This window comes from Eleutherodactylus coqui, chromosome 13, assembly GCF_035609145.1.
Source record: "Eleutherodactylus coqui strain aEleCoq1 chromosome 13, aEleCoq1.hap1, whole genome shotgun sequence".
In the NCBI taxonomy this organism is placed as follows: Eukaryota; Metazoa; Chordata; class Amphibia; order Anura; family Eleutherodactylidae; genus Eleutherodactylus; species Eleutherodactylus coqui.
This window is the reverse complement of record NC_089849.1, coordinates 79843048-79866142: the sequence shown is the minus strand read 5'-3', so window position 1 is coordinate 79866142 and position 23095 is coordinate 79843048. Positions and strand designations below refer to the sequence as shown.

The window sequence follows — 23095 nt, the reverse complement described above, 5'->3', positions numbered from 1 at the left end:
ATATACTTTTTGTATCTGTCCTTGTAATATGTAAGATCTCTGCTTGCAGTCCATCAACAGGACTTATTATTGTTTAGTACCAGTGGATAGAAATCTGTCCTTGTCATTTAATGGATAATATATGTGCTTGGCTTATTACAAGACACAACTCTGAAAACTGTTAGGTAGCTCTAACAAGCCAAGAACTTTTGTGTCCACCACATGACCACGACAGGTTTATAGCCTATACAATGGCATCTTGATAAGGTTAAGGTCAGGACTTTGACTTGGCCATTCCAAAACACAAACCTTCTACTTTTTCAATCATTCTTCAGTTCTCTTCAGCATGAAGTCATTGACTTTAAGATGTTTTGATACACTTTGATACCCCTGAAGCAGCAAATCAGCTCCAAACCATGATGCTCCCTCAACCATACATCACAACTGTCAAGAGGTTAGAGATGTAGAATTCAATTGTCTTTTTTTTTCTCCATAAGGTTTTGTGGAACTGGGCTAAAAAGTTCCACTTTTGTCTCATCTGTCCATAAAATATTTTCCCAGAAGCATTATGTTTGGTCTCAGGCAAAATTGAGACTGGCAGCAATGTTTTTATCTTTGCTCGGCAGCGGCTTCCTTCATCGTGCCCTTTCATGAACACCATTCTTGTTCAATATTTTTCTAAGACACATGAAGAGTTTTCTATATGTCTTTTGATTACTTTGAGTTCTTTTGGGTTCTTTCACATCTCTTTCAAGTTTGCCCATTGTTCTCCTGGAGTAATCCTAACAGGATGCCCATGCTATTTGCGTAGTGCTGCTGCTCTCATGCACTTGCATTGTAGTGTGCCATGGGCAGTCAGCACATCTGTATCAACATTAAAATCCATATGCCATGTTCTTGCCTATGCTACTAGTTTACCTCTCTTCTGTAATGTTTGAAAATATTAGTGAAACTCTAGTAAACACCTTAACCCATTAAGGACTAGGCTGTTTTGTACCTTAAAGGGGTTGTCTCGCGCCGAAACGTTTTTTTTTTTTTTTTTTTGCATAGGCCCCCCGTTCGGCGCAGGACAAACCCAAGGGATGTGTTAAAAAAAAATATATATATATTATTTACCCAAATCCCCGCTCTGCGACGTCTTCTTTCTTCCTACTTCTTCCTTCACCAAGATGGCCGCCGGGATCTTCACCCACAATGCACCGCGGGTCTTCTCCCATGGTGCACCGTGGGCTCTGTGCGGTCCATTGCCGATTACAGCCTCCTGATTGGCTGGAATCGGCACACGTGATGGGGGCGGAGCTACGCGATGACGTGTAGAAGGGGGCGGAGCCAGAACGCAGCTCGTGCCGGACCGAGCAGAAGGGGAGAAGATCGCACAGCGCAAGCGCGTTTAAAAAAGCAAAAAGACAGCGAAATTAGACGGAGCCATGGAGACGGGGACGCCAGCAACGGAGCAGGTAAGTGAATAACTTCTGTATGGCTCATATTTAATGCACGATGTATATTACAAAGTGCATTAATATGGCCATACAGAAGTGTATAACCCCACTTGCTTTCGCGAGACAACCCCTTTAAGGATCAGACACTTTTTAGGGATTTTACCCATGTAGTGGTTCAACTTTTTCAATTATTTTCCTTCAGCTACCAAAAGTGTTTTTGCAGCATTATTTCCTTGACATATAGGGCTATTTTTAGAGATGAGCGAACGTACTCGTTTCGAGTAATTACTCGATCAAGCACCGCGATTTTCGAGTACTTCAGTACTCGGGTGAAAAGATTCGGGGGGCGCCGGGGGGTGGGGGGACGCGTGGCGGCGCGGGGGGTAGCAGCGGGGAACAGGGGGGAGCCCTCTCTCTCTCCCTCTCCCCCCCCACTCCCCGCTGCAACCCCCCACTCGCCCACGGCGCCCCCCGAATCTTTTCGCCCGAGTACGGAAGTACTCGAAAATCGCGGTACTTGGGCGAAAAAGGGGCGTGGCCGAGTACGCTCGCTCATCTCTAGCTATTTTTTAAGATTTTTTTTACTGACTTTTTTTTCCTGTTTTTTTGTTTTATTGGGGGTAAAATGCTAAAAAAAATTGTTATTTTTAACATTTATAGTTTGTTTCTTTTTTTATTTAGTATATTTATGCTAAAGTATAGTATTGGAATGGGTTCCTCTATTTGTTTCAGACGTTTTGATATATAATATGTATGTTTGGGGATTTTATGGTGCATACAGTGACAGTTTTGGTTGGCATCGGCTTTGGGTTATTTTCTTTCTTATGTATATATTTTTATTATATTCTGTAATTTAGTTTTACCTATTTATGCAATTATGTTTTTTTACTATCTATGTCCCCAATGACGTTATATAAGACCTCCGGGGGACATTCACATGCTCTTTTTTTTATTTGACATTTCTTCACTATAGCTGGGGCATCCATAGGAGCCCCAGTTACAGGGAAAACATCCCCCTGTAGTGACAATAGTCACTGGCAGAGCTGATCAGGGTCTTCTAGGACCCTGTAGCTCTGCTATGCCAGGGGATCCCTGTGGTCACATGACTGCCAGCTCACATAGTGAAAGAAACACTTCCACTTTCACTCTTCAGTCCATAGCGCTCATTGAGCGCTGTGTACTAAAGAAAGGAGAAGGCAGAAAGGGTTAAAAACCACTTCTCCTTCCTCCTCCGAGGTATCAGCTGTGACTAACAGCTGACAACCTGACCTTCTTCTGATTGATTGCAGAAGCAGGGGTTTTAATCCCACGCCGTATTTTTATTATCGGCTGGGATTAAAGCCCAGGACCTAGTTCCGTAGATTTACTGTGCTTGGTCCTTAATGGGTTAAAGAAATCTAGATATCTTCATACAGACACCTTCATTCAAATTTTTTGTAAAATTCATGTTGAACCCTAATTAAGGCTCATTCCTTTGGGTCATGCAGATTCCAGTTCCTATTGTATGGAGGCCCTTCCCTACCACATGCTCAGAGGCATTTAGTAAGATTTGTTCACAGACCTTAGGGTGTGCCAGTTGGAATTTGCAGTGCAGGGAGCACCATACTCTACATAAAATAGCATGTACATACTTACCTACTTACCCACACTCACTACAATAAAGTAATCGAGAATTTATAGACTATGGGAGGAATTTATGAAAGCACTGTGCAACAAGACTGCCGTAAAAAAGTAAGAGATTGTGGTTGATGCCATATTTACACAAAAATTTGCAGATTTTTTAGTTTTTATGGAAGAAGTTTTGGAACAGTGGGCACGCCTGTGGCCTGACAAATTTATATAATTTAATGTAGACACACATTACTGTTTTCAGTGATGCCTTAGGATGAGGGTCATGATTTTCTAATTCAATAACTGATTATTTATGTACCCTGCCTGTATATACGGTATTTGGTTATGCTTGTTATGCTTGACAAAGACCTCTGAGTGGGTCAAAATTTTGCATGTCATTTATTATTCTGGATAAATAAGTTTACTAATTTTACACCCTGGTGGATACTGTCACTTTCTACATATTCTGTAATTAAGTGTTCATGAGCAGTTCCTGGACTTTGTAGTGCTGCATCTGCAATTAAACTTTGCAAGGTATATGATAAAAGTGAGTGTGCTGTGCACTTGTCTATTTGTCCATTACCTATAATTTACGAATTTTTGACATAAGAAAATTCTACTCCAGCTCATAGTTCATGTAGATTTCAGTTTTTGGCACCCGGAAGGGCCTAAGATGTGCACCTTCATAACTGAAATCATTGGCACTTTAAAGGGGTTTTTCAAGGAAATACTATTGATGACTTGGAACCGTGCCTGCAGTTACAAGCGCCAGCCACTACATGGGTGGTCGGTACGGAGACTTCTGCTCCACATACAGAGAGGTCCGAGCAGAAGCCTCCATGACAACCTTTTTATAGTAGCCAGCACTTGTAACTGCAGGCACGGCTCCCATTGATTTCAATGGAAGCCGTGCCTGCAGTTACAAGTGCCGGCCACTACATGTGTTATTGTAGCATGCGCCCACTCAGCTGATCAGTCATGGTCCGAAGCGACAGACCCCAGCCGATCAACTATTGATGACCTATCCTGATGATAGGTAATCAATAATATTTCCCTGCAAAACCCCTTTAATAGGAAGTCAGTGACATTGACGTAAGTGATGTATCTAAGATTCCAAGTGTTGAAATCTCTGAACAGTACCAAAGGGGGTTGGAGGAGCTACCAACTGCTAGTTAATTGTTCTTACATAAGAAAAGGACTGACGACACATCAAGGACAATATATGACATTAATTTGCCTCTCTGCAGTCTTAAGCCAGGTTTCCTTGTATCATGTAGATTTACCAAATGAGTTTTTGTGTTGACGACCTAGTAAATGTCAATAAGACTCATGGTGCTTTTATTTTTTACAGTGCCTTCTTTCTGGGGATTGGTAAATTCAGCCTGGAATCTGTGTGCAGTTGGTAAGAGGCAGTCACCTGTTAACATAGAAACCAGCCATATGATATTTGATCCTTTCCTAACATCGCTACGCATAAACACAGGTGGACGGAAGGTAAGAATTCATTTTTTAGTGCCAAGTTGAATTGAAATATACATGAAATTATACCGTAGATGTTGAAAACTGAACATATCATCCAAGTACTGGTTCAACGTGTTGAATTGATGTCTGGAATTAGAACTTAATTCCAAGGTTTTAGGTCTAGAATTCTATGCTGATTTCTCTTTTTTATTATAATCTAAGAAGGGTCAAAGCTTACTTTTTCTGATATAGACCCATATCCCCTGCTTTCCATCACAAAACATAGCGTTGTTAAAGGAACTGCTTATAGTGATGTGTCATCATGCTACCTATGGTGGGTCACTGATGTCCCATCATTGGTTCTAGCATCCTTTGGGCTGCAAGCCTGAAACAGCCTGTGATCTATGAGACGGGAATTGCAAGGCAAGAAGCCCATGACTTTTTGTTCTGCCATGGGTTTCAAATGTGCCTGAGGATGCTGATACAATTAAGTGGCGGTCACCTGGAAAGCGTGGCATGTGTCCTAGATGCCTGGTGCTAGTGATGCCATTCGCAGATGTGGTGTGGAGGACCCAAGTGACCCATTGACCATAATGCTTGGTCGCAAATGGGTCCACTGTGACCTCTCTATGCCACTGCTTACCTATTACAATTCCTTTAACAAGCACAATGCAACCATAGCGAAACCATACATTGTAAATGAAATCTACGTGTTGGGAGGAAAAAGTCTGAAGTGCAGAAAATAATAAAAGATGCATTGCTTTATACAAACTCTTTAAAACTGCCATTTCATTAAAAATTCCATTCCGTATCTGGTAACATAGTAACAGAAAATCAGAGATTACCATGCTTCGCCATCTGTGCAGATTAATGTTTTCTAAAACAAAGAGCTGCAGATGAAAGGGATGGATTTGCAGATAAAGGATAAAAATATAAAATATTTGTTGATTTTGCACCCAGCCGGTTGGGTTCTAAATTTGTAATCACGTTAGTTGGAGAATATGCAACAACTCTCTTCTTTAAAGAAGACTATATTCAAAGTTAACTGTAATGGGGAGATGCTGGCGTCTAATAGATATTAGAATTGTATTCCCTTCTATACAATGGAGATTGCTAAATGCTAATTTTGTGAAATAGCTGTTTACTTTGTGCTGTGAAATTCCTAACACTATAGTTTCCTTCAGATAGTTAGAATGGGATTTATCAACATAAGTCTCAATGCACAGATATCTGCTTGTGCGGTTCTATACTTTAGAACACTTGGCCCAGAGGCAAGTACTAATCGGCCCAACATATTCATTAAAAAACTGTTATCTGAAAGAGTTGCAATAAAACCCAACAGATATGTCATCCTGCAGGGTAATCATAACTGGAATCCTGTTAAGAAGTCATCAGAGTGACTTTTTGTAATAGTCAGTGGAACATAAAAAACATTATAAATATAAAACATTAAAAAACTTCAAAGATAGATAGATAGATATGAGATAGATAGAGTTAAGCAATGATTATCGCTCAAAATTCGTTAAATGATGGCTTTTAAGCAATAATCATTGCGTGTAAACGCTTCCATCTTTCACTTTTCATCTCAATGATCATTTTTAGGTGAGCATAAAATCCATCCTTCAACTGAAAAGAGGTAGCAGGGACCACACGCTGTTTTCTTCATGCAAGCAGCTGATTACATTGTATTCAGCTGACAGCCCGTGGCAGCCGTGCAAAGACAATGCTGCTGAGTGCAAAGTCCAGACCACATGCTGATATTTTCAAACAGCTGCTGGAGGCTCATTTATGTACAAATGAAGCTGATAAAGTGCTAATGGACATTAGCACCCATTAGTACTTTATTTAAAATGATCGCTAGAACTGTCAATATTTCAATCATTTGAAAGATTGTCTTTTTTGATATAACCTGTTATTTTCTAGAACTCTATGGCTGTTATTCCAATCTTCTGTTCCTCCAAAGGCGGCATTACTCATCTATGTTTGACTTAATGCAATTTGCTGTGGTTTAATCTTAGCATTCCGTCTTTATATTACTTCCATTAGCTGCTATGTGGATTCTTCTTAAGCCTCTAGTACACCTGCAGGTTTTGATCAGGTTTTTGTTCTGATCAAAAAGAGAGCATGGTCCACACATCTTTTTAGTATTACACACCACTGAAGAATCTAGGTCTCTTCTTGTATTTGCCTTTCTTTGCTTCATATTCCACCAGAATAAATCTGGTGATTTTGCTCCTTCTTTTAATCAATGGGTAGCTAAAGTCAATGAAATTTGCAGGTTTGAGGAGCTGTCAAGGTGGGCTAATGGCCGTTTACATGGGACGAGCGTCGGGCAAACGATGCCCGACACTTGTCCTCGCATATACTAGCTCTCGTGTGCCTGCACAGGAACTAGTATTGCTGGTTCACAGAGGGTAGGCTGCAGGAGATTTCTCTCCTCATGCTCCCCCGCATCAAGTGTCCAAAAAAAGAGAGCCGCTGTTTGATGATATTGCTCTCACTTACTATTTACCAATGTTATTAAAAATGTCAAAAATGGAGATTTGTCTCTACAGTAGCAGTACAGTGATTACAATTACTAGATTGACCCAATGCCCGCTACGCGAACATAAAATGTTTCAAAGGTGGTGGTTGTGAACTTCTAAATCTGCTTGGTTAGGTGATTATTTAGAGTGTCACTTTGTATTTGGAGCAGATAACTAATATAAAAAATATCTGTTTTTCTGTCTGTCTTTCACTCTGTCTGTCTCTTTCTCTCTGTTTGTCTATCTCTCTCATTGCTTGTCTGTTTGTCTCTCTCTCTCTCTCTTTCTGTCTGTCTATCTCTCTTTCTGTCTCAGTATCGCTCTCTCTGTTTCTTTCATTCTCTCTCTGTCTCTCTATGCCTGTCTGTCCCTCTCTGTCTGTCTCTCGCTCTCTATCTCTATTGCTCTCTTTCTGTCTCTATTGCTCTCTCTGTCTTTCTGTCGCTCTCTCTATGTCTATATCGTTTTCTCTGGGTCTCTATATCGCTCTCACTGTCTATCTTTCTATCGGCCTCATTCTGTCTATAGCTCTCTCTTTGTCTTTCTATCTTTCTTTCTCTGTCTCTCTATTGCTATCTCTCTATTTGTCTCTCTATCGCTCTCCCTCTCTATCGCTCTCTCTTTCTCTATGCTCTCTCTCTCTGTTTTTCTATCGCACTTTGTCTGTTTCTCTCTGTTTCTCTATCACTATCTCTGTCCCTTTATCGTTCTCTCTTTCTGTTTGTTTCTCTATCACTCTCTATCTGTCTGTCTTTCTATTGTTCTCTTTATCTGTCTGTCTCACTATCTCTGTATCTCTATTGCTCTCACTCTGTCTCTCTATCATTGTCTCTCTGTCTATCGCTGTCTTTCTCTGTCTCTCTACTGCTCTTTCTCTTACTCTCTCTACCGCTCTCTGTCTCTATCGCGCTCTCACTTTGTCTGTCTATCGCTCTCTCTCTTTCTGTCTCTCTTGGTTGGGCAGTGTATGGTGCAGCTTAGCAGCGTATGCTGCATTGCTTAGTAACACTTCACTCATTCCAGCGCATGCCTGAAGCACAGCAGCGCCACCCATAGACCTAACATTGTAACTTTCAACTCACCTAACAGGTCCCTGAATGTATTAAACTCACATGTGATGATTTTACGGCATCGGTGAGCATGTGTGTCATCTAATGACACCAACACCATACACCAAAGTTACGGCAAAGGGATCAAAGTCTGGTGCAAGAAAAAGCATGTAGGCTTATGCATATTAGACATGTATATCATGTACATTTATGTCTTTCACTGTATCGCATTTGTTATTGTTCTTAATAAAAAGAGAATTTACAAAAAAAAAGAATAAATCTGGTAAGAGAATCCTTCTAAGGTCCTATTTAACCTATAGGATGGGTAAAGCGCCTAACATATCTGTTAATCGGAGGCTATGATGGATCCTCAGGCTCTATTCAGATAGTGTTTTTACATTCCATCCAGCGCTGGTTCCTTTCCTGGTTTCTGTCTTTTGCGCAGCAAACTGCTTGAGGATGGAAACCAAGACAGAACCAAGACGAAACCATAAGTTTCAATAGGTGAGACAAAGACCTCTTTCGTCTCTGTTTCATATGATTTCTGTCCCTGTCAGTTTTTTTTTAGCTGGATAGAAAAGCACTGCCTTCGACCATGATAACTAATACATCAGTACGTTCCATGCATTAGGGACCTTTTGCGCAAGCAGATTCTCTACCTGTTAACGAGAGCAAAGAAAAAATATTGCATGTCGGTCTGCGCTCAATACTGCCATCTACGTGCAGCAGACGATCACTAGCATGGAGATGAATGATCATTGATATGATCATCCTCATACAGTTTGCATTCGTTGGCCTCACATTCCGATGTTTACACGAGCTGATGTGCTGCCAACGGTTGACCATATTTTTTGCCGGCATAACCGGTGCCATTGGCCGAATTGCATCACTGACTTGTTTACATGGTCCAATGATCAGGAAAAGAACGATCATATACGATCATCGGCCCATGTAAAAGGGCATTTACTCTGGCTAAAACACTGAAATTCTACAGTGAGGTGGATCAAATGACAATCTCAGCTCTGCTACATCTGTACAGCGCTATAGTAAATATTGGGCTCTTATTGTTCTCTGTCAGTTTTCTTTCTGCAACATTTGTATCAAGCTGTATTTGGCAATGAGCTATTTCCTCCGCACATACTGTAAATCATTCTGTCCCTGTCACAGAGCCAGGAAGCAGAAGGGAAAAGGGTGGGCATTGTGCATGATTCCAAACCTCATCCAGCACTCGTGATATAACGCACAGGGGGTACGTGGGTTACATATATACACACTTACATCTCATAATGTAGTATGCGTGTGTAGAATTTGTATTTAATGCATGCACTTTGCAGATCATTGGTAGAATTATTTGCTATGCATACGTTTAGCAATCCTACCTACATAAATATACAGCATAATGGGTGTAAATCTACAAGAGCAGAATGGCTTATATAGAAAAGGGGGGGGAGCAGTAGCAAAGACCAATATGGCCTCCATTATAGCTCCATATTTTGCCATTCAAGACAAAAGGGACTGCTGTTTGTTTTCTCTACACCCCATTTCCATTACTCTCACACCACCGGATTTGGATAGCAGAATCCGTGATTGCCACCCGCACGGACGATCCACGGCATTCCGCATCCATTACAAGAATAGATCATTTGCATAACTGCTCACATTATCGGACATCGACTGTGATTTCCGCTCGCTGAAATAAAATCGCAGTATGCTTTACTCCTGTGCGGATTCTGCATGGAAGTCTTCCATTGAAGTCAATGGAAGTCGTCTGACCCGCAGGCCATCCGCAATTGTGATTGCAGATAAGTCATAGGCACCTGCTTCATCGCCTAACGACAGTGTGGGAAAAACAAAGATTTTTTAAAAAAATCTGAACTGCGTATGACTGAAAGCGAGATGCCGAGTCTATCCGCAATACAGATTAATTCAGGTACACAGGAAGCCGGCCGGAGACAGGGCTGGCTTCCGCTGCGGGCACCCGCATGTGGAATCCAACCCGTCCGTGTGAGCCCGGTCTAAATATGTGACCACCTATGGGAATTACAGTTGAACGCTGAGGGGTTAACAATGACACATGAAAATGTTTAAGGCTGCTCTCACTGACTGCTTTTTACCGCGATTTGTGCGGCGTTAGGGACGCTGCACTAATCACAGTGCAATGCTCCCATTGATTTCAATGGGAACTCGCAGACCTGTGCTCGAACGTGGTGCTTCTAACGCCACAACATTCGAGCGCTCTCTGTTCTATTATGTCAGCGTTTTCGTGTTTTTTAACGCACCTCATCACCCATCACAATGATGGGGTGCATTAAAAAGCAATGTCAAACACTGGACCATGTGTTCAAAACACCATTTGAAATTGCGGTAAAATGCTGTGGTTTCGAGCAGTGTTTATCTGAATGCATGCATGAGAGTTGGCCCAGGGAGGTGAAAACTTGTTTAAAGTATTTTCAAACTTCTTGGACCTGGCTTCTTGAGATGTTGTCTTCTTAATGTTCGCACTACACTGGGACACTGTAGTCAGCAGTCATTCTGCTGAGCTCAAACATTCTTATGTCTAGAAGTATCTTCCCATTCAATTTCTAAAGTGCAACATTTAATATGCAAATACACCAGTTTTTAAACAACATAATGGCTGTTGCATGAAAAATTTAAGTATAGCCTTTATTTTAAGTAATAAAGTCATACAGTTTGCAGCCGGAATAATGTATACAATAATAAAACGCTACTGTACTTCTACATAAAGTTTAATGAAAATCAGGTTCTTATAACACTTTCAGAATTGTGTTTTTAATGTAAGAAATTAAAACCTTATAGACATGGTAAATGGATCCTTCATCTTATTGCAATCAAGATGCTGCTAAAATATTATTGCTTAAAGGGAACCTGTCAGATCCTGTAAGCTGCCAAGGCAGACAAGTCGATTTCGGCGCTCTGGCATTTATATCATTCGATTTAGTGGTTTAGCTAATCTTACTTTTGAGACTTTGCAGTGCTGCACTGGAGATGAGTCCAATGAAGCTGTTTACACCCAACTTCCTCCCTCTAGATGCTGCTTGCAGGTCCCTCCTTAACACAGAAGGACTAGCCCATGGCCAGGAGTGGTGGACACTAGCTTTCAATCCGCTTTATAAGTCACCTCAAGAAGGTGAGAATATGACATAGTAGAGTAAAAGAGTCCGCAGACCACAGGATGAGGGGACGGAAGGTCAACTGCTGAGACTTAAATGTAAGGGTGGGAAATGTAGCAGAGTTCTGAAATTTGATTCGATCTCACCAAGTGTTGATATAGTGGTCATCGTTGGAACTAAAGGACACAGCCCAAACCATGAAGAACAGCCCAGTCTGTTATTTCTCTTCTGCCACTCTTTACAGTCAGTGCTATACATTTGGGCACCAAGGCCTCTTTCACAAGAGCTTTGTTTTGATGCTAGGTAGGCACGTCAAAAAATCGCGGGCATTAGAACAAGTGGTTCCCTATGGATTCCTTCAGATAAACGATTTTTTGACGCGCCAAAAAACAGTCAGACCACAGAAGATAGAACATCAGTGTGTTATTTCAACGCCAGAAATTGTCTTGTCCTATCTTTGGACCGCAAAATGCTAGAGGCTCTGTAGACTCTTATGGGAGCCATCAGAAAAATAGAGGGGGAGGGAGTTTAGCAGAGGCTTGCACTGCTAAAAAATGACAGATGCCTCTAGTGATGCATTTTTAAAAAAATATGACTTTTTAAAATTAAACTGTTCTAACCACTTTTAGAAAAAGGAGGCACAGCGGTTGGGAGGGGGTGTGGGCACTCCAGCCTGACACATTTAGGCATAATTTATGCCAGAAACTGGCATAAATTATACCAGAAATTTCCTCTAGCTCATAGCTGGCATAGATGTCATTTTAGGCGCATGGAGTGCTCAAGATGCACCTAATTTATGAAGGAGTGTGTGCCTCTATGAAGAGGTGTGTGCCTCTATGAAGAGGTGCGTGCCTCTATGAAGAGGTGTGTGCCTCTATGAAGAGGCATGAGCCTCTTCATACATTACACACATTATGTTCTTACGAAAATCATATTACGACTTGAATTTCAAACACTGGTCTTAATGAATTCCCCCCTATGTGTTCTCCTAACTACTAAATGGTAAAGCAGAATTCATACCAGAAAACACTTTTTCACTCCTCCAGAACCCAAAGACTACATGCTTTATGGAAGTTACAGTTGCCATTACACACAATGTTGTTAGGCTTAAAGGGTTTGGCCACCTTTAGAGATGAGCGAGCACCCAAATGCTCGGGTCCGCGTTATTCGAGTCAAGCTTTTCATAAAATTCGAGAGCTCTACTCGAGTAACGAGCCCCATTGGCTACAATGGGAAACTCGAGCATTTTTGTATGTGGGACGCCGGGTACTGAGCTTTTTTTTTTTCTTGGTTCGTCTCTCTCTCTCTCTCCAAAAATTTGCTATTGACGAGTGCGCTGCGTCGCGGCAGGGAGGGGTCAAAAACTGGGGCGGGGTTGAACATGGCGTGATACTCGTCCGAGTAACGAGCACCATCGAGTATCCTAATACTCGAACGAGAATCAAGCTCGACAGAGTATGTTCGCTCAACTCTAGCCACTTTATGAGGAATATTTTAAAGTGTGCAATAACTTTATTTATTTTCAACTCACTAATATTTTCCACTGTTTACTGCTGCACCGCTCCTTTCTTCTGTATTATTGAAGCCACAGCCCTTGCTCTGCCAATATCCTCATCCTGTTCTGACAACTCTCCCATCCATAACATGGTTGCATATGGAGGAGCATGTCACCATACATGTCAGACTCTGCCACTGCACCTGTGCTGGTTTCCAATAGAGAAGGCTGAATCAGAGGTGTAACTTGAAGCATCTGGGCCCCAATGCAAAATCTGTAAAAATATAATGCTTGATTATATGGAGAAGAGAGGCCTTATGGGCCCCTTAAGGCTCCTGGGCCCGGGTGCAACCGCATCCCCTATATTTACGCCCCTGCTGAATGTTCTGTATGGTCACATATGCTGCTCCATCTGCAGACATGTTATGAACAAGAGAGCTGTTGGTATGACAGGACATACCTGTAATATACATTGGTAAAGAGATGTGAAATATGTATTAAAGGGTATCTCGGTATTACACTATTGGTGACCGATCCTCAGTATAGGTCATCAATTGTTGATTAGTGGGGTCTGCCGCTCAGGATCCCCACCAATCAGTGTGAAGAGTCTTGAGCCTTGTGGCCTTTCCTCAGGTATCTGATATCATTTTCATCCGTCACATGGCCTTAGAGCAACTCAGTCCCATTCTAGCAAATGTGACTGAGCTGCAGTACCAGGTACAAACACTATATAGTGACTGTGGCGCTCACTTCAGTCAGCTCAGCGGTGGAAATGCCAAGCAGTAGACCCCCACCAATCAACTATTGATGATCTAGCCTCAGCATAGGTCATAAATCGTGTAGTCATGTAAAACCCCTTTAAGTCTATTGGAATAATGAGCAACTCTGTATGCTTGCCCTGTACACAATATTCTTTTAGCATAAGAAAAAGTACAGAACTAAACTTAGGTAAATAAATGTAGAACTTTAAATCAATGGAGAAAAATAGATTTTTAAATTGAATTTATAACCTTCCATGGATTGAATTCTATTCAATGGTGAAGTCACACAGTACAGAGAGAAAGGATTGTGCATTGTAGATTAACATAATATTCTAAAAACTATTCCCTTTAATCATGATTAATTTTTAAGACATAAAAGTGCATTAACACAGTTTGCATTGAACAGAAGTTGTTCGCTGGTGGAGCCTGCTCAGCATTATAGGGATAACAGCAATAAGCACAACACGGCTCTAATAGGCTTTCATAATCAATGCTCAGGATGTAAAAAAAGCACTTTGTTAAAAGAAAGTTGTTTGAAGCAGAAGCATTTAGAAGAAATTTTTCAAAGTAAGCTAGAAAGTAAGTCTAGGTGGACAATTATGAGTGCATTGGAAAGCAATGGTGAAATCACATTACTACTATCCCAAGCATAAACACAATGTTATCTGCTCAATGCTATCCAAAGTGGAATTCTTGACACATCACCCTGTTCCGTGCTGTAAAACTTCATACGTTCTGTATGATGAATGTATTGACATCTACCGTATATGATTATTATGACAACTAGAGATGAGCGAACACCAAAATGTTCGGGTGTTCGTTATTCGTAACGAACTTCCCGTGATGCTCGAGGGTTCGTTTCGAACAACGAACCCCATTGAAGTCAATGGGCGACCAGAACATTTTTGTATTTCGCCGATGCTCGCTAAGGTTTTCATGTGTGAAAATCTGGGCAATTCAGGAAAGTGATGGGAATGACACAGTGACGGATAGGGCAGGCGAGGGGCTACATGTTGGGCTGCATCTCAAGTTCACAGGTCCCACTATTAAGCCACAATACCGGCAAGAGTGGGCCCCCCCCCCTCCCAACAACTTTTACTTCTGAAAAGCCCTCATTAGCATGGCATACCTTTGCTAAGCACCACACTAGCTACAACAAAGCACAATCACTGCCTGCATGACACTCCGCTGCCACTTCTCCTGGCTTACATGCTGACCAACCGCCCCCCCTCCCCCCCACAGAGCACACCAAAGTGCCCCTGCGCAGCCTTCAGCTGCCCTCATGCCACGCCACACTCATGTCTATTTAGAAGTGCGTCTGCCATGAGGAGGAACCGCAGGCACACACTGCAGAGGGTTGGCACGGCTAGGCAGCGACCCTCTTTAAAAGTGGCGGAGCGATAGCCCACAATGCTGTACAGAAGCAATGAGAAATAGAATCCTGTGCCACTGCCATCAGGAGCTGCACACGTGGGCATAGCAATGGGGAACCTATGTGCCACACACTATTCATTCTGTCAAGGTGTCTGCATGCCCCAGTCAGACCGGGCTTTTTAATTCATAGACACAGGCAGGTACAACTCCCTATTGTGAAGTCCCTGTCGACCGACAGCATGGGTGGCTCCCTGGAACCCACCGGCGGTACACAAAAATATCCCATTGCATTGCCCAACACAGCTGAGGTAGTAATGTCGTGCGTAATAGAGGTGGGCTTCGGCCCACACTGCATGCCCCAGTCTGACTGGGGTTCTTTAGAAGTGGACACATGTAGGTTACACTCCCTGTGGACCCACTGCCTGGGTGGGTGCCAGGAAGCCACCGGCGGTACATAGAAATATCCCATTGCATTGCCCAACACAGCTGAGGTAGTAATGTCGTGCGTAATACAGGTGGGCTTCGGCCCACACTGCATGCCCCAGTCAGACTGGGGTTCTTTACAAGTGGACACATGTAGGTTACACTCCGTGTGCACCTACAGCATGGGTGGCTCCCTGGAACCCACCGGCGGTACATAGAAATATCCCATTGCATTGCCCAACACAGCTGAGGTAGTAATGTCGTGCGTAATAGAGGTGGGCTTCGGCCCACACTGCATGCCCCAGTCAGACTGGGGTTCTTTACAAGTGGAAACACATGCATTTATAATTCCCTGTGGACCCACAGCATGGGTGGGTGCCAGGAAGCCACCGGCGGTACATAGAAATATCCCATTGCATTGCCCAACACAGCTGAGGTAGTAATGTCGTGCGTAATACAGGTGGGCTTCGGCCCACACTGCATGCCCCAGTCAGACTGGGGTTCTTTAGAAGTGTACAGATGTATTAAAAACTCCGTGTGCACCTACAGCATGGGTGGCTCCCTGGAACCCACCGGCGGTACATAAAAATATCCCATTGCATTGCCCAACACAGCTGAGGTTACGTCAGCTGTAATGCAGGTGGGCTAAAAATTAATTTGATTACACTGTAGGCGAGGGCCCACAAAAATTGCTGTATCAACAGTACTAATGTACATCCCAAAAATTGGCCATGGCCAGCCAAGAGGGCAGGTGAAACCCATTAATCGCTTTGGTTAATGTGGCTTAAGTGGTAACTAGGCCTGGAGGCAGCCCAGTGTAACGAAAAATTGGTTCAAGTTAAAGTTCCAATGCTTTTAAGCGCATTGAAACTTATAAAAATTGTTCTGAAAAATTATTTGACTGAGCCTTGTGGCCCTAAGAAAAATTGCCCGTTCAGCGTGATTACGTGAGGTTTCAGGAGGAGGAGCAGGAGGAGGAGGAGGAGGAATATTAGACACAGATTGATGAAGCAGAAATGTCCCCGTTTTGGATGGTGAGAGAGAACGTAGCTTCCATCCGCGGGTGCAGCCTACGTATTGCTTACGTATCGCTGCTGTCCGCTGGTGGAGAACAGAAGTCTGGGGAAATCCAGCCTTTGTTCATCTTGATGAGTGTTAGCCTGTCGGCACTGTCGGTTGACAAGCGGCTACGCTTATCGGTGATGATTCCCCCAGCCGCACTAAACACCCTCTCCGACAACACGCTAGCCGCAGGACAAGCAAGCACCTCAAGGGCATACAGGGCTAGTTCAGGCCACGTGTCCAGCTTCGACACCCAGTAGTTGTAGGGGGCAGAGGCGTCACCAAGGATGGTCGTGCGATCCGCTACGTACTCCCTCACCATCCTTTTGCAGTGCTCCCGCCGACTCAGCCGTGACTGGGGAGCGGTGACACAGTCTTGGTGGGGAGCCATAAAGCTGGCCAGGCCCTTAAAGACTGTTGCACTGCCTGGGATGTACATGCTGCTCGATCTACGCACATCCCCTGCAACATGGCCCTCGGAACTGCGCCTTCTGCCACTAGCGCTGTCGGCTGGGAATTTTACCATCAGCTTGTCCGCAAGGGTCCTGTGGTATAGCAACACTCTCGAACCCCTTTCCTCTTCGGGAATCAGAGTGGGCAGGTTCTCCTTATACCGTGGATCGAGCAGTGTGTACACCCAGTAATCCGTAGTGGCCAGAATGCGTGCAACGCGAGGGTCACGAGAAAGGCATCCTAACATGAAGTCAGCCATGTGTGCCAGGGTACCTGTACGCAACACATGGCTGTCTTCACTAGGAAGATCACTTTCAGGATCCTCCTCCTCCTCCTCCTCCTCCTCAGGCCATACACGCTGAAAGGATGACAGGCAATCAGCCGGTGTACCGTCAGCAGCGGGCCAAGCTGTCTCTTCCCCCTCCTCCTCATCCTCCTCATGCTCCTCCTCCTCCTCCTGTACGCGCTGAGAAATAGACAGGAGGGTGCCCTGACTATCCAGCGGCATACTGTCTTCCCCCGCCCCCGTTTCCGAGCGCAAAGCAGCTGCCTTTATGGTTTGCAGGGAATTTCTCAAGATGCATAGCAGAGGAATGGTGACGCTAATGATTGTAGCATCGCCGCTCACCACCTGGGTAGACTCCTCAAAATTACCAAGGACATGGCAGATGTCTGCCAACCAGGCCCACTCTTCTGAAAGGAATTGAGGAGGCTGACTCCCACTGCGCCGCCCATGTTGGAGTTGGTATTCGACTATAGCTCTACGCTGTTCATAGAGCCTGGCCAACATGTGGAGCGTAGAGTTCCACCGTGTGGGCACGTCGCACAGCAGTCGGTGCACTGGCAGCTTAAAGTGATGTTGCAGGGTGCGCAGGGTGGCAGCGTCCGTGTGGGACTTGCGGAAATGTGCGCAGAGCCGGCGCGCCTTTACGAGCAGGTCTGACAAGCGTGGGTAGCTTTTCAGAAAGCGCTGAACCACCAAATTAAAGACGTGGGCCAGGCATGGCACGTGCGTGAGGCTGCCGAGCTGCAGAGCCGCCACCAGGTTACGGCCGTTGTCACACACGACCATGCCCGGTTGGAGGCTCAGCGGCGCAAGCCAGCGGTCGGTCTGCTGTGTCAGACCCTGCAGCAGTTCGTGGGCCGTGTGCCTCTTATCGCCTAAGCTGAGTAGTTTCAGCACGGCCTGCTGACGCTTGCCCACCGCTGTGCTGCCACACCGCGCGACACCGACTGCTGGCGACATGCTGCTGCTAACACATCTTGATTGTGAGACAGAGGAGGAGGAGGAGGAGGAGGGTGCTTTAGTGGAGGAAGCATACACCTCCGCAGATACCACCACCGAGCTGGGGCCCGCAATTCTGGGGGTGGGTAGGACGTGAGCGGTCCCAGGCTCTGACTCTGTCCCAGCCTCCACTAAATTCACCCAATGTGCCGTCAGGGAGATGTAGTGGCCCTGCCCGCCTGTGCTTGTCCACGTGTCCGTAGTTAAGTGGACCGTGGCAGTAACCGCGTTGGTGAGGGCGCGCACAATGTTGCGGGAGACGTGGTCGTGCAGGGCTGGGACGGCACATCGGGAAAAGTAGTGGCGACTGGGAACTGAGTAGCGCGGGGCCGCCGCCTCCATGATACTTTTGAAGGACTCCGTTTCCACAACCCTATACGGCAGCATCTCAAGGCTGATGAATTTTGCTATGCGGACGGTTAACGTTTGAGCGTGCGGGTGCGTGGCGGCGTACTTGCGCTTGCGCTCGAACACTTGCGCAAGCGACGGCTGAACGGTGCGCTGAACTACACTGCTGGATGGGGCCGAGGACAGCGGAGATGAGGGTGTGGGTGCAGGCCATGAGGCGGTAGTGCCTGTGTCCTGAGAGGGGGGTTGCATCTCAGTGGCAGGTTGGGGCACAGGGGGAGAGGCAGGGGTGCAAACCGGAGGCGGTGAACGGCCTTTGTCCCACCTTGCGGGGTGCTTGGCCATCATATGTCTGCGCATGGTGGTGGTGGTGAGGCTGTTGGTGTTGGCTCCCCGGCTGAGCTTTGCGCGACAAAGGTTGCACACCACTGTTCGTCGGTCGTCAGGCGTCTCTGTGAAAAACTGCCAGACCTTAGAGCACCTCGGCCTCCGCAGGGTGGCATGGCGCGAGGGGGCGCTTTGGGAAACACTTGGTGGATTATTCGGTCTGGCCCTGCCTCTACCCCTGGCCCTGGCCACCGCACTGCCTCTTGCAACCTGCCCTGCTGATGCCCTTGACTCCCCCTCTGAAGACCTGTCCTCCTGAGTAAGCGTTGCACACCAGGTGGGGTCAGTCACCTCATCGTCCTGCTGCTCTTCCTCCGAATCCTCTGTGCGCTGCTCCCTCGGACTTACTGCCCTTACTACTACCTCACTGCAAGACAACTGTGTATGATCGTCATCGTCCTCCTCACCCACAGAAAGTTGTTGAGACAGTTGGCGGAAGTCCCCAGCCTCATCCCCCGGACCCCGGGAACTTTCGAATGGTTGGGCATCAGTGACTATAAACTCCTCTGGTGGGAGAGGAACCGCTGCTGCCCAATCTGAGCAGGGGCCCGAGAACAGTTCCTGGGAGTGTTCCCGCTCCTGAGCAGGTGTCATTGTAGTGGAGTGAGGAGGCTGGGAGGAAGGAGGAGCAGCAGACAGAGGATTCGGATTGGCAGCAGTGGACGGCGCAGAACTGCGGGTAGACGATAGGTTGCTCGAAGCACTTTCTGCCATCCAGGACAGGACCTGCTCACACTGCTCATTTTCTAATAACCGTCTCCCGCGTGGACCCATTAATTGGGCGATGAATGTGGGGACGCCAGAAACGTGCCTCTCTCCTAATCGCGCAGCAGACAGCTGCGACACACCTGGATCAGGAGCTTGGCCTGTGCCCACACCCTCACTTGGCCCTCCGCGTCCTCGGCCACGTCCACGTCCACGTCCTCTAGGCTTACCCCTACCCCTCAGCATGCTGTATTACCAGTGATTAGATTTCCCAGGCAGGAAATAAATTGGCGCAAGACTGCAGGCCAAATATAATTTTTGCCCTTTTTGGAAAACGAAAGGCCCCACTGCCTCTAGTGAATGAATTATCTAAGTTTAATAACTGTGCTGTGTCCCTGCTTATGTGTCACAGAACGTGAGGGTAGCAGAGTTATTATAACTCTTGGAGAGCAGGTATTTTTTTTCCCAATTAAGGAAAGCAAATGGCGAAGCCAGCAGTAAAGCGTAGCTGGGTGCGTATGATTTAGCAATGTATTTCACGCAGCTCACACGTCTCCACAGGCGTTAGGACGGACAGAGGCTGGACAAATAGATTTCTTTTCAGTTTTTTCCCACCAACAGGCAGCACTGCGTATATTCAATGAACCTGCGAAGTTTAATAACTGTGCTGTGTCCCTGCTTATGTGTCACAGAACGTGAGGGTAGCAGAGTTATTATAACTCTTGGAGAGCAGGTATTTTTTTTCCCAATTAAGGAAAGCAAATGGCGAAGCCAGCAGTAAAGCGTAGCTGGGTGCGTATGATTTAGCAATGTATTTCACGCAGCTCACACGTCTCCACCGCCCGTAAGGACGGACACAGGCTGGACAAATAGATTTCTTTTCAGTTTTTTCCCACCAACAGGCAGCACTGCGTATATTCAATGAACCTGCGAAGTTTAATAACTGTGCTGTGTCCCTGCTTATGTGTCACAGAACGTGAGGGTAGCAGAGTTATTATAACTCTTGGAGAGCAGGTATTTTTTTTCCCAATTAAGGAAAGCAAATGGCGAAGCCAGCAGTAAAGCGTAGCTGGGTGCGTATGATTTAGCAATGTATTTCACGCAGCTCACACGTCTCCACCGCCCGTAAGGACGGACACAGGCTGGACAAATAGATTTCTTTTCAGTTTTTTCCCACCAACAGGCAGCACTGCGTATATTCAATGAACCTGCGAAGTTTAATAACTGTGCTGTGTCCCTGCTTATGTGTCACAGAACGTGAGGGTAGCAGAGTTATTATAACTCTTGGAGAGCAGGTATTTTTTTTCACAATTAAGGAAAGCAAATGGCGAAGCCAGCAGTAAAGCGTAGCTGGGTGCGTATGATTTAGCAATGTATTTCACGCAGCTCACACGTCTCCACAGGCGTTAGGACGGACAGAGGCTGGACAAATAGATTTCTTTTCAGTTTTTTCCCACCAACAGGCAGCACTGCGTATATTCAATGAACCTGCGAAGTTTAATAACTGTGCTGTGTCCCTGCTTATGTGTCACAGAACGTGAGGGTAGCAGAGTTATTATAACTCTTGGAGAGCAGGTATTTTTTTTCCCAATTAAGGAAAGCAAATGGCGAAGCCAGCAGTAAAGCGTAGCTGGGTGCGTATGATTTAGCAATGTATTTCACGCAGCTCACACGTCTCCACCGCCCGTAAGGACGGACACAGGCTGGACAAATAGATTTCTTTTCAGTTTTTTCCCACCAACAGGCAGCACTGCGTATATTCTATGAATAATAACTGTGTTGTGGCCCTGCCTATACAATTCTTTCCCTGCAGTATCAATGGAGGGTGGAATGCTCTGCAGAGGCGATTTTGAGAAGCCCAAAAAAAATGCAGCACAGCCAACAGCAGCCTGGACAGTACTGCACACGGATAAATATGGCCCTAGAAAGGACCGTTGAGGTTCTTGAAGGCTACACTCACTCCTAACACTCTCCCTGCCTATGCAGCACTTCTGTCCCTAATGCCAGGTGCAACGGTCTGCAGAGGCGATTTTGAGAAAAAAAAAATCCCACTGCTAACAGCAGCCAACACACAGCTATCAGTGGCCCTAATAAGGACCTTTGGGGGGTCTTGAAGCCTACACTAACTACCAATTCTTTCCCTACAGCAGCTCCGGTACAAACAGCACTGTCCCTCATCTAACTCACACCGCATCTGAGGCGAGCCGCGGGAGGGGCCGACTTTTATATTAGGCGAACACCTGATCTTCCCAGCCACTCACAGCAGGGGGGTGGTATAGGGCTTGAACGTCACAGGGGGAAGTTGTAATGCCTTCCCTGTCTTTCAATTGGCCAGAAAAGCGCGCAAACGTCTCAGGGAAGTAAGTGAAAGTAACCAGAACACCGCATGGTGTTCGTTACGAATAACGAACATCCCGAACACCCTAATATTCGCACGAATATCAAGCTCGGACGAACGCGTTCGCTCATCTCTAATGACAACCTTCAATTAGACCGACATTTTAGGAAACTCATCAACGGCAAAGTGCCAAGCATATTAATAATAATCTTTATTTAGATAGCACCAACATAGAACTTTACAAATCAGAGGGTACCTGTACTGCCAAAAACAGACATTACATATGGTAGTAAACTAATAAACACTTCGACCAATGAAGTGAAGACCCTACTCGCAAGAGCTTAGAATTTATTCGGAAATAGGGGTCATGCAAGAGGTGAAAGTGCTTGAATAATTATTAACCCTTTCCAATCCACTGTCTGACCTCTGAAGACATTATGATTTAAGGCTGTACAGCTCCGATGTTGGAAGACGTCCGTCGGGGTTCTCTTACTGTGTATTGCCAGCCTCTCTGCTGTCGGAGTCTATCCAACTTGTCACCTCATGCAGTACTGGCTTTAACCAGCAGATAGCGCCATTGTATAACAGCAGAAAAAGAGTAAGCCCCCTAGGAAAACCAGGATACAAACTGGATTGGAAAAAGTTAAGACTCATTTCCATAGGTGTATTAGGCTTTCATTCACCCTTTGAGTTGTACAGAACTATAGTATTGACCCCATAGAAGTCTTCTGTATGCCTTCCATGAGTGTAGTTATTGTAGAGTAGCAGTCTTAACTAGGCCTTGATTACTGAATGTAGGGAGTTAAACCCTAGTTGTGTACATGTACTGTTACTTGCACTATATGTTTCTTGTTGACAGGACCTTCAAAGAGAGCTCACATGACTTTGAGGGTGATGCTAGGGTTTTAAAGGATCAGGGGCACAAGCCCCAAGATAGTTGTGTTGTCTCCACCCAACCCCGCCAAACAAAAAAAATATATATGTAGTTATAATATTATTTTATTAATGTTAGGTACAAACATTAACCACAATAGGGTGATTAAATATTACCTAATTACTGTTACTGAATGAACCACCATACAAAAAAAAACATATTACCAATAATAATACCATACGGGGTATAATAAAACCACGTCATCAGGACTCCCATTACATCTACATAGTCACTGAGTAATACTATCATACATTTACTGAATAAAACTATCATACAAAGTTACCCCCATACAGTGACCATATAATGGTAGATACCAGCTCTACAGACGCACTATG

The 23095-nt window shown here is 45.1% G+C and overlaps 1 protein-coding gene and 1 long non-coding RNA gene across 2 annotated transcripts in view; one reads left to right on the top strand and one right to left on the bottom strand.

The window, feature by feature from the left end:
* The window catches only part of CA10 (carbonic anhydrase 10), a 272025-nt gene that overhangs the window by 195355 nt on the left and 53575 nt on the right, over window positions 1–23095 (top strand). Inside the window, exon 4 of the mRNA XM_066585859.1 lies at window positions 4381–4523. Within this exon, the coding sequence (XP_066441956.1) occupies window positions 4381–4523 (143 nt within the window). The remainder of the gene's footprint in view (window positions 1–4380; window positions 4524–23095) is intronic.
* LOC136587304 (uncharacterized) overlaps window positions 1–23095 on the bottom strand; it is a 121840-nt gene that overhangs the window by 57782 nt on the left and 40963 nt on the right. The window lies entirely within an intron of this gene.